The sequence below is a fragment of the Echiichthys vipera genome, assembly GCF_963691815.1.
Source record: "Echiichthys vipera genome assembly, chromosome: X".
Taxonomy (NCBI): Eukaryota; Metazoa; Chordata; class Actinopteri; order Perciformes; family Trachinidae; genus Echiichthys; species Echiichthys vipera.
The window spans coordinates 32162199-32174317 of record NC_139825.1 but is presented as its reverse complement, the minus strand read 5'-3'; the positions used below and the strand labels follow the sequence as shown (position 1 = coordinate 32174317).

At 40.8% G+C, this 12119-nt stretch overlaps 1 protein-coding gene across 2 annotated transcripts in view; it reads right to left on the bottom strand.

Moving 5' to 3' along the window:
- The window catches only part of itpr1a (inositol 1,4,5-trisphosphate receptor, type 1a), an 81842-nt gene that overhangs the window by 60079 nt on the left and 9644 nt on the right, over window positions 1-12119 (bottom strand). For both annotated transcript variants that reach the window (XM_083939709.1, XM_083939710.1), the window contains exons 4-11: window positions 7052-7161; window positions 6335-6421; window positions 3759-3917; window positions 2424-2522; window positions 1649-1732; window positions 914-1060; window positions 557-652; window positions 229-273 (exon numbers count right to left, since the gene is read on the bottom strand). In XM_083939709.1, the coding sequence (XP_083795835.1) occupies window positions 229-273; window positions 557-652; window positions 914-1060; window positions 1649-1732; window positions 2424-2522; window positions 3759-3917; window positions 6335-6421; window positions 7052-7161 (827 nt within the window). The remainder of the gene's footprint in view (window positions 1-228; window positions 274-556; window positions 653-913; window positions 1061-1648; window positions 1733-2423; window positions 2523-3758; window positions 3918-6334; window positions 6422-7051; window positions 7162-12119) is intronic.

The following is a 12119-nucleotide window of genomic DNA, read 5'->3' as shown; positions in this document are numbered from 1 at the left end:
GAAATATAAAAGAAAACTAAAAATATTTTTTATCTACAAAAGGGGGCCCTGCAGAAAAGGTTTGGGATCCACTGATCCATAGTATTACATTAACAAGCTAGGATGGGTACTGTAGTTATTAGACAATAATAGACAAATTTCAAAATATTACAATTTAATAGTGGCTACCGACATACACTGCAAATGTCACCCACTATAAATACAAGTCTCTTGGTTTGGCTCACTTACTGAGGAGCGATACTCCAGGCACTCCTCTTCATATTCTGGATTCACCTGCAAAAATACAAAGTGGTTCACCACTTGGAATACATTTATTCAATTCTATATTGTTTTATGTAATATCAATAGAGCTTAAATTTCACTTCAGTTTCTTTTTCCCTGGTCTTACAGACTGCCTTACAGTTAAGGGACAGCTTTCTGTGCAATGTCAATACAGTCAAAAAGCACAATAGTAATACCTAAAATAATAATCAAAATATATCGAATATAAAAAGTATGTGATTTCGTCAATGTCGCCTTGTTCTAATCACAGTTGTAGTGTCTGTGCTCCACTGACCTCTGCAGCCAGGTAGTGTCCTGTGGCCAGGTGTTTGAACCTGAACAGGCTGTTCCAGTAGCCTGCCCCCCCTCGACACGGATCATGCTGCACAACCTGATACCAGAGCACACAGCAGTCACAACTTACACCAATGCATGCTGTTGACCTAATTACTCGATATGCTGTTAAGTAAATGATGGTAAACATATTCATGGTTTCTCAAAAAAAACTGAAGAATAAAATCAGCATGGCTTACTTTATGTTTTCTGCTGGCTTACAGAACACTGCGACACTTTACTACAATCTAACAAGATCCAGGACAAAACATACATTACCACAATCAGCAAAACCAACTCTAAAAATATTCTTCCTCACTTCTATTTCCCAGAGGGCTTTGCTGCTGGTTGCCGAGGTAGCTGACTGTCGCCCGGTAGTGCGGAGAAAAACATACTGTTTTTTTCTGTGATCATCACAGGTGAGGAATTTCTCCTGCTCTGCATGAAATAACCGCACCACGTCACCCTGGAGAATGGGAGAACAAAAATATTAAACCCAAATAATTACTATTATAAAAGATGTACTCCTTGTAATAAACCAGAAGCTATTCTGACTAATATTTTAAAAACCAATAACACCTATAAAGACCTTGCTTGCGATCGGTGTGGATTGACTGACCAGTTTCACTACCTCATAAGTTCCAGAAGTGTTGTAAAATTATTTCTAATACATTCAGACTTTTCTTATATATTTTTAAAAGGCCATTTGGCTTGTCCCACTGTAGTTGTGGCTATTTTTGGTGTTAAATCCCTGAATGTTGAGCTGTTGAATAACCAATGAAACAAAATCTCATCTGTGAGCACATACTGTACACTGATAATAGTGAAGTGAAAACAAACAAAGCTACCAGCCCCCTCATCTCTGATGAGGCACATTATACAACACCTCTTGTAAGAAAATGAGAGAATGTAAGTGAGTTTTACACCTGTATGTGTGTTTATAAATATATATTTTCTATTAGATATGAATGTGTTTGGTACAAAAAGAAAAAAAGTTTTTAAAAAACCCCACAAAAGATCTGTTTTTTTTTCAGATAGCTACTGTGAGACAAACCCCTTTCAGGATGATCTCCTGATTGTCGCCCCATTTCATAAACAAGACGATCTTCCAGCTGGTGTTACAGTTGACAGAGTTCACCTGAAAAACAAAGAACCAGAGTTTGCCATGACTGTAGGTATAATCGTCTGCACAGTCAGAGAAACAACACTGCCAAGGTTGAAGGGCTAGGTTATTTTTCTCAATACCCAGGGAGTGAAACAAAATCATTGCTTCACTTTAAAAAATAGAAAAATTTCTAAAGATCGACATATTATCAAACTAAACCAAAAAAAGGATTATATTCAACACTAAATCCACTTCCTGTTTACATGTGCCACAGCCAAGGGAGTGCAAACAGTAGTTTAATAACATCAATGTTTCTCTATTGCATTCATGTAGAGAAGAAGAACAAGAACAAGAAGTGTCAAATCCAACATTGAAAAATGTAATTTAAGGAATAAATGAGTTTGTCTCACTCTTGGTAAAAATGGAAAAAAGCTGTCCCAAAAGAGACCACACTGTTTGTTTCCGTAAGGCACTTTGATCAAATATGGTGTTAAGTAGGTCGGAGCACTCTAGTGTTATGACAGAGAAACAGGACGGCCTTCCAAATGCAGTGTTAGATGTAGCCCAGTCCTTAATGTGATAAATGTGGAGGGCAGGAGAACAATGATGTAGTGTTTCACATCAGGCAGCTAATAACCAAGTAGCAGTTATGAGAATATTAGATTCCGACAGTCCCACAGAAATATCTGAGAAGTGAAGATGAGTTGCAGTGGCTCAGCCAAACCTCATTGCATCCTGGATTATCCACCAACTGGTGTGTGCTTGCATGGAGCGGCTGACCAGCGTTCACTGGGTTAAGGACCACTTTGTCCCCGATTACCACCTGCAAAAACAGGACACAATAAAATATGAAAATGTGAAATGTGAAGGAACAAACGGTCATGCAGTGTAATCATAGCACAAGCAGAGTTAAACAATGAAAAAGCCTGTGATGTTTGATCAAAACAACATGCCTCAGTGCATTACTGAACTCATGGGGTCTGGGCTCTGCAAATTACAAGGACTTGCTCTGCATTTTTTATTTTATTTTATTGACTCTACTTTTCTCTATTAGAGCACAATGTATACGTTGACCCTGAGTACAGTGCAACTCAATTGTAGTAATGTATTCCACCATCAATCTCTTAGTCAGAGAGCATCAGTAGCAATTTGCATATCACTGTCTTCCCTCCATTCCATATTTGTTTTTGTCCAAGGCATACTGCTACGGCCTTGTGCCATACCTAATTTGAGAGGAGCTTAGCAGAGGAGCCCGGTCTCTGCTGTGGTTCATTTTGTCTTTGGGCACTTGCCCACTACTTCCTGCTGCAGGGAAACAAGCTGGTGCCACAAGAGCTTTGTGATCAGGTAAACACCAATTGGGTGCTGGCACAGGGCTATCAGGGGATAGATGTGATCAGAGAGATGCCTCACATTGAGATCTGGACCTTTATTCTGCAGTCTTGACCTTATAATACTGGTTTACTGCTGTATATACAAATGAGCAAATCAGTTTTAAAGACAGAGAAGTGGCTGTATTTTAAAAGGTGTCGTCTGAAAGGTCCCATATCATGCTCATTTTCAAGTTCACACTTGTATTTTGGGATTCTTATAGAACATGTTTATAATCTTTAATGTTCAAAAACACATCATTCTTCTCATACTGCCTGTCTGAATAGCCCTGTATTCACCCTCGGTCTGAAACCTTCTGTTTTAGTGCCTGTCTCTTTAAGACCCCCTTAATGCCCAGACTGCTCTGATTGGTCAGTTCCAAGTTTTGGCGCCTCTGTCATTGCAGCCATAGAATGACTGGGACAGTACTGTAAAGGCACTTTCTACATATATATAGTAGAGTTGTGACATCAAAAGTGTACAGAAGTCTTTAAAGTTTGTTTAAAGACACAGTTTATGAATATGAGCTGTGTGCATTCCTCTGGGGATTGAAATTTCAATTTTATAAAATGGGAACTTTAAAATGTAAAACAAGGATCCTCCCAGGCATGATTCAGCCTGACACTGATTGACATACATCATGGCATCTTCCACAATGCACCACTCCCACAGAGACATGATGACTCACACTGTCCCCGATGGAGCGTAGTTTGTAGAACGGCTGGATGTAAAACCAGGAGCCCTCATTTCCAGCAGTGTCTAGCATCACCCTCATGGCGTTCTTCTCTAACAGCGCAGGCAGACGCTTGTTCACCGTCAGGTATTTGTTACTTTTCAAGTGAAGGAGCTGAGCAGAAAGATACAGTGTAAGATAACACAAACAAATGCTGAGATCTGAGGTAAGAAGTAAGTGCTTATGATAGTGTACTGACTAAAAGAAAGCAGCTTGCATTCAGGTCACCATTAGAAATGAAAGTGGCAGTTGACAAGTATAGCAGATCGAGTTGATTCAAAATTTAAAATGCTTAAAACTCTCACGCCCCTCCCCCAGCACCACGAGCTCCCCCGCTCCCTCCCATCGAGTGCTCGTCAGTGAGTGTGCGCCAGATTCCTGTGAACACGCCCGTGTCTACTCTCATGGATAAACAGCATGGAGTACATGCTGCATGGAGGTAGAGTGGTCAACTTACTCATAGGTAGCAATTGTTAACGTAATTTAGCGTAGGCCTAGCTTGAGGCGTGTGTCTGTGATATTGTACCAATGCGCAAGGGGGATCTGTGGCATGTGCACAAACTATGCCTGACAGACAGCTCTCACACAGCCCTGCGCTGAGTGGACAGGATGATACAGGCGCGTTCAACTTTTGCAAAACAAACAAGAAGCTCTAGGTGCACGAAGAGGCGCGTATTTTTTTCTAAACCCGGATGATTTATGTTGTTTTATCAGAGCATAGTGTCAGTTTCAGTGAAAAAAAATTTCCGACTGCAACTTTAACTTCCATTGTTTTTTAGAATAAAGTAACGTACAACTTTACAACAGGACATGAATCTAAATAGAATAGAATAGAATAGAAATACTTTATTGATCCCAAGCTGGGAAACTGCATAAAGGCCGGTTTCTTACTTAATGAACTTTGAATGTTTTCTTATGTCTTTCTTTGCTTATATTATGATTATGCATGTCTCATGATGCATTACACTACATTTGTATTATATCACTGTGTGGTTTGATTGTGGCTGCAAGAGGTTTGAGTGTCCTCCAGTTTGATTGGGATTATGCCAAAATTCACATTTTAATTCTAGACGCACAATTTATTGTTTCAATATTTTTATTTAAGCGTCAATAATGGGAGCATGCTCAACATGCATTTAAGCCCAGGTATATATAGTAATTAGAATAAGAACTGAAATTAGGTTTGCAACTTTCCATTCATCGTTATTAACATGATTAAAATGGAAATATCTGTGTTATTTGTTCAGGCCATATTTACAATATCATATGTCGATAGAAACAAACCTTAAGCCATGTCATAAGTAGACATATTTAATTAATTTGCCAAATACATATTGTTAGTTAGACTGTTAGCTAGCAAGTTTAGGAACGTTAATGGGGAAAGGTGGTTTATAAATTTAAGCAGACAATGTGGGCTGTGTGCAGGGTTGTCAAACTCATTAAGTTCATGGGCCACATACTGTACATCCCACTTTAATGTCAAGTGAGCTGGACCAGTAAAGCAATTGCATTACCGATAAATAACAACTCTAAATTTGTCCCTTTCTTTTGTAGTGCATTTGGAAAATTAGTGAACAATCTATTTACAGAACAGATAATGAGTCTATGATTAGCCAGAGATATCTTAAGAAACATAACTGCAACCTCAGCAATATGTCAGTTTTCAACAGTATTCTGGTCAGGATGGAAAAAGAAAGGAATCTAGCCTAGGCTTGACAGTTTGTAGCCTGTACGTAAGCACGTGGGATATACTGTACACTTCTGTATGTTGGACACAGCCTGCTGCTATTTTTAGGACACAAGAACCCCAATGGACATATAGGGTTAATGAAAATTTTGAATCAATGACTTCTCTTTGCAAATTCATCCTGTGGGCCAGATCGGGCCCTAGGATCATATATTTTATACCTCTGTTTTAAAGTTCACAACTAATTTATAACAGAGATGTTTTACAACAAAGTACCACATCCCACATGGTAACAGCCAACAGAAAGTGTAAACAAGCTGTGTACCTTGCTTGAGGCCACTATCTGCTGGTTAAGTGAAATATCATAAAGATATAAAATATAAGCACTACAGTGGTTAGCACTGTCGCCTCACAGCAAGAGGGTTCCTGGTTCGATTCCTGGGGCTGGGGCCCTTCTATGTGGAGTTTACATGTCGCCCCGCACGACCCCGATAGGGACAAGCGGTTGAAGATGGAATGGATGGATGGATATTCACTACACTTGTATTGGCAGTAGTGTGAATTCCTATTTAATGGAAAGTTGGTAAATGATCGATCGAATGATGTAAGAGTGCAGTTGAATGTAGTGCATAGTAGTAAAATTACAGTAAATCAAACAGGCATAATTTTAACTAAAACACGATACCTAATTTTGCTTTTTATGTGTATTCTCCCCCAAAATAAATTCATTGTTAAAAAGGTGCTGTTTAACTTCCCTTCTTGGAATTTTTCTGGACATTTTGAAACCATAGCTTTCGTTTATTGGACTAAATACCTAGAAGAGGACTCTTTCAAAGGAACAAACCTGAATGACATTCCCGTACTGAATTACTGTTCCAAGCAGCTTTTTGTTTTCTGAGTCATTTTGCTTTTTCTCCAAGTCCGCTGCATGCTGGAAGGTAAGAATGAGATAAAAAAAAAGAGTAATATAAAATTAAGACATGCATCTCACACCAACAAACTGCAACATTGTTCACTGACATCAGATTGACACAGTAAGTATAGTTGGTAGGAAGTAGTGGTAAGAAGTAATGTAATTAAACAAAGCAGAGTGGTAACAGAGTTCTTAGCAAGGGGGGGCTTTAAACCAAAAATTCTGGCTCACATCTCCATGGAAACACAAAAGAGATTTCAATCTTCCATTTTATGACTGTGTGGTCAGATAGCAGATTGCTTTAAATGGTATTGCATCGCAGCAGAAGGAGAGAAAGGAGAGTGTAGAGGGCAGTAAGGTAGGACAGTAGGAGTGAAAGGCTTTGGGAATGTCTATAAAAGGACTTTAAGAGCAGGTTTCAAGGTTATCATGTGTATACGCTGAGGTATCATTTTAAACTGTAGAGCAGAGTGAACATTTGGATACGTGTAGCTTTACATTCACTTTTGAACAAAACTGCCATCTAAAGTTGAAGATAAAAAATCAAGACTTCTAAAAAAGTTCTGCAACTCTGTCTTGTCTTTTTACCCTGTGTGTGTGTTGTACTGGTGACTGCAGGGAGGTGAACATGTTGACACTTTTACTTACATGGAGCTTGTTGAGGAGCACCGTGTCTGTGTTCCCACCAGGCTTCGCCGCTTTCCAGAACTGCTTCTGGGCCGAGTAGCGGTTCATGGGACACAGTCTGAACAGACAGTCTAGACGGAGAGAGAAATAAAAACAGAGATGAAGATGTATAGAGATAAAGGTAAGCAGAAAGAGAGAGAGAGAGAGAGAGAGAGAGAGAGAAAAGGAAAGAGATGGAGGAAAACAGAAACATTTACGACATTTACCGTCACATAACAGTGACAACAGTGCTCCAGACATGGAAACATGGATAGAAAGTATACAAAAAGGTCTTAATATTAAAAGCCATCATGGCAGATGTAAAAAAAATAAAATAGGTCAGAATAAATAAATAAATAGATTGATTAAGAAGGTGTATAAGGAGAAAATATGTTGATGCACTGTGAATGAATCCTGTCAGTGTGTGGGAGACGGGGTCACAGAAACAGCCTAGTTGCTAAAACAAGATGATACAAGATGTTCAGTAAATACTGAATCTACAACAACAAAAAATGAAAGAAGATGACAAGCTTAACCTAACAAATGACCCCTGTCTGACATGTCAAGTGATGTATTCAAAGACCTAATAATCATACAAAATAAACACGCATTATTCTCCTCCTGAACACACCCATATATGTGTGTGTGTGTGTGAAGAAAAAGAAGAAGAAGAATTCCTTTATTAGTCCCGCGAATGGGGAAATTCAATTTTCACTCTATTATTTTTTTTTTTCATTTTACACACACACACAGGCCCGAAATACACACACATGCTCAGACAGGACCTATATACATGCAACCAATGCAGAGATGTTAGATCGAGGGGGCTGCCAGTGACCGGCGCCCCGAGCAGTTAGGGGTTTGGTGCCTTGCTCAACAGCACCTCGGCAGTGCCCAGGAGATGAACTGGCACCTCTCCAGCCACCAGTCCACACTCCATTTATAGTCCACACAGGGACTCGAACCAGCAACCCTCCAGTTCCCAGCCCAGTCTGAGCTACTACCGCCTGTGTGTGTGTGTGTGTGTGTGTGTGTGTGTGTGTGTGTGTGTGTGTGTGTGTGTGTGTGTGTGTGTGTGTGTGTGTGTGTGTGTGTGTGTGTGTGCTAGTATACCTGTGTGTGTGTGATTGCACTTTAAAAACACATATTCACTATTCTCCTGAAGGCAGATCAAAGAGCTTTGTCTGCTTCAGGGAGTAGTAATGAGGGACAGGGAAGCATGTTTTTGCGTGTGCGTGGCCATAATACACATGTATAGTATTATGTAATAGTAATATGCGATTACAACCTGTTATAAGACTGAGGTAAGTAACAACTCACAAACCTTTATGTACGTGTGTTACGATGCGACGCAGCAATAAGTTGTGGTTAGTCATAGCTCGTAACCGCAGCAACCGTGAGATGATGCTGTCATCAGCAGGACTTTGATTGCACCACTCATTTCCCTAGATACCGTAGAAACTAGCCAGCAGGGAAAACAGCCCCCTTTGATTTGCATGTGGACACTTGCATGTTTTAGCATAACAGAGTTCCTCTTCTGTCTGAAAAGACTTCCTCTTTTGTATCAAGCTGCACACTGACTGCAACTGAAGCACACAGACTTTTACACTGGCTGAAACATTTAGTTTAGCTTACAGTTAGCCAGATCACATTAACTAGAATGAGAATTTTTCCCTGCAGAGTTTTTACTTCTGCCCATCAGCGACTCCCAGCGAAAGCCAGGACTCCCTCCGAGTCCTGGCTTTCCTCTGACTTCCCCTCTCCTCAGACCAAAGCTCTCTATTCTGAGAATGTGAAAAGAGGAGAAAAAAGAACAATCTGTCCATCCTTCCTCATTCACTCTCTGTCTCTCTCCTCCTGCTATAGCCACAGTAACATGACCAAATAAGGCCAGCCAAGAGAAGGGGAGTGGGATGAGGGAGAGAGAAGAGGGTGGGGACTCCCTATCTCCCCCTTGATATTCTGTCATCCCTCCTTCTCCTTTCTGAATTCCTCCAACCCATTTCACAAACCAAACTCTCTCCCTCCAAGTTAACGGCCTCTATCTTGCAAATCTTCCTCCTCTCATCCCCCCATTCAGCCCTCTCATCAGATATAGTTTACTTTTGTTTGACCTAAAGTATGGTAAGAGCAACAAGGAAACGGAAGTGAAAGAGAAATGAGGAAGACAGGAAGAGTGAAAGAATATGAAACACAGAGAGAGAGAGGGGGCATAAAGAGGGTAAAAAAGAGAAGAAGTGGACCTGTTGAACAAAGTGATATTCATGTGCGTCCCATTATGTTCAAGTAGATTAAACTCAAGTACACACACACACACACACACACACACGCACACAGGCACGCACGCACATACAGCTCCAGTCTGTTAGTCGAGGGAGCTTGCTTATAATTTTACACTGACATTTCATCATACTAAACACTAAATTCTAAACACACTATCACAGCCACTGTGAACGCAGTGTGTGACAGATGATCAGCCCACACTGAAGGTTTGCCTTTTATCACAGTTAGCTAGGAGAGGAAACATGTCCGTTCAGTAAAACTGAAATCTGGGTTGAGAATTCCTTCTGGGGTCAGTGGGCAGGAGAAGTGGTGGGACTGGTCCAGAGGGCAGAAAACTCAAAATGATTCATTAACATTCCTCAGTCTTAAAACAGCCTTTTACTGCCAGAACTCCCGCCCCAACATCACTTTATGTAGTACTCAAATATCCACTTCAGTTATAAAAGCTTCCATGCATGCTCCTACAAATGCTAACCTTAAATCTTGGTGCCCTGAGGTATGTAGGAGGAAAACTACAAACATTACCAGCACTGTCTGTATGTTTTGGGGGGCAAAGCTGGTCTCGTATAGCCAGACCTATCTCCATTGAAGCTGTGCCAGTATGGTCTGGCTACACCACCTACCATTCTGAGATAGATAGAGAAAAAAAAAGTGGTCTGACCAATCACAATTGCCTTGAGTAGCGCTAAGCACCGGATGCAGCGATGTGGCCCTTACAAAATAGATAGTGGAGACAGTGGAAGGAGAAGAGAAAGCCTGATATGCTTCAGGCTTTATCCCAGAACTATGTATCAGGTAAGCCAAAATCAGGACAAAGCAAGTTCTTTAATGCAAATCTCTTTAAGGGAAGTATTTTAAGCTAATTGTCTGAATGCCAGCTATTAAAATTAATTAATGGGGCACCACCTAGCTCAACTGGTAGAGCGTGCGCCCCATACACTGGTTTTCACAGGCTGTGTAAAATGGATGTGGTGCCCAGTGTTGTGCCTAGTTCATGAACTCGTTCATATTTTTGTCTGTTCGTCTCTATGTGCCCTGTGATAGACTGGCGTCCTGTCCAGGGTGTACCCAGCCTCAAGCCCGATGTCAGCTGGGATCGGCTCCAGTCGGAGAGAATAACCTTGATGATGTCATCGGGGTTATTGCGTTGCCTTATGGGTAGTGTATCATTTTCTAATGTTTTTGGAACTTGATACATACTAAGGATGAAAAGTCAGGATATATTGTCTAATGTTGCTTTGGTTTTTGTTTTTTTCCCATCACCTGTGTCACATAAGTCATCCAACTTATGAAGTGCAATAACCAATTTAAAATTTTGGGAAACAAACATTTGATTCCAATTCAAATAGTTATGGAAGAAGATTGACTCTCTCACTCTTATGCCTGTCTGTTAAGTATGAAGCTACCACCAGCAGACAAGTAGCTTAGCTTAGCATGAAGACTGAATGGCAGGAAACAAGGGAAAGTAGCCTGGCTCTGCCTGAAGTTAACAAAATCCATCATCCAGTGCTGGTAAAGCTCATTAATTAACCGGTTACAAAAAAAAGCAAAATCATTTAATTATGATAGCACAATGGAGCATATTAAAAATATGTCATGTCTTAACAATAATTAACCTTTTAAAACAAACTACACACACACACACACACACACACACACACACACACACACACACACACACACACACACACACACACACACACACACACACACACACACACACACACACACACACACACACACACACACACACACACACACACACACACACACACACACACACACACACACACACACACGAGTTCAGAATAGCTGACGCAGAACTGCGGGAGATGGTGTTGGATTGTGGCAACGCTGTTAAGTAGTATCAGAGAACGAGCTTAGTGGACTTGCACTTATATAGCGCCTTTCTAGTCATCTGACTACTCAAGGCGCTTCACAGTGTCTGTCACAATCACCCATTCACACAGACATTCACACTGATGGCAGTGGACATCTACATACCATCTAATCTGATCTAACCATTCACACCACATTTACACACCCATGCGCAGCACGGGGAGCAATTCAGGGTTCAGTGTCTTGCCCAAGGACACTTCGACATGTGGACCGGGGGGAGATGGGGATCGAACCACCAATCTCTCGAACAGAGGACGACCCACTCTGCCACCAAGCCACAGCCGCCCATTAGTGCTGATTATATAGAAGTGTGAACATCTTAGTGACCATCTTAGTGACATATTAACAGTTTCTCTTTTCCATAACCGTCCGCCTTTCAATCTGACAAACTGGTCTGGAAAGATGTAACTTGTGTATATAATCATAATAGTAATCGTAATAGTGTGGGACATGACACAACAAACAAGACATTTTATATATAAAGCATTTATTACATTTCAGATGTAATCATTATGTACCTTCACTGTGCAGACTGATGTAGGTGCAGAGTTTGAAAAGGTTTTCACATTCATCTGCAGAAGTTTCACTGGGCTCAGCCTGAATATAAGTTCAAGACCGGTACGTACTAGCATGATTTGTGACATCACGACTAGATTTAATAATGTTCAACTTGTTAACTGAACCTGTTGTGAAAAAATTATTAATATAAGCAAAGTATTCCTATATGTGTTAAAACAGGGCGCCCAGTAGAAGATGGAAGAGGGCACCCAGTAGCTCACCTGGTAGAGCGGACGCTACAGTCCTCGCTGCAGCGGCTCAGGTTTTGACCCACTTGACTGTTTCTTATCAACCTTCAGCTGTACTGTCA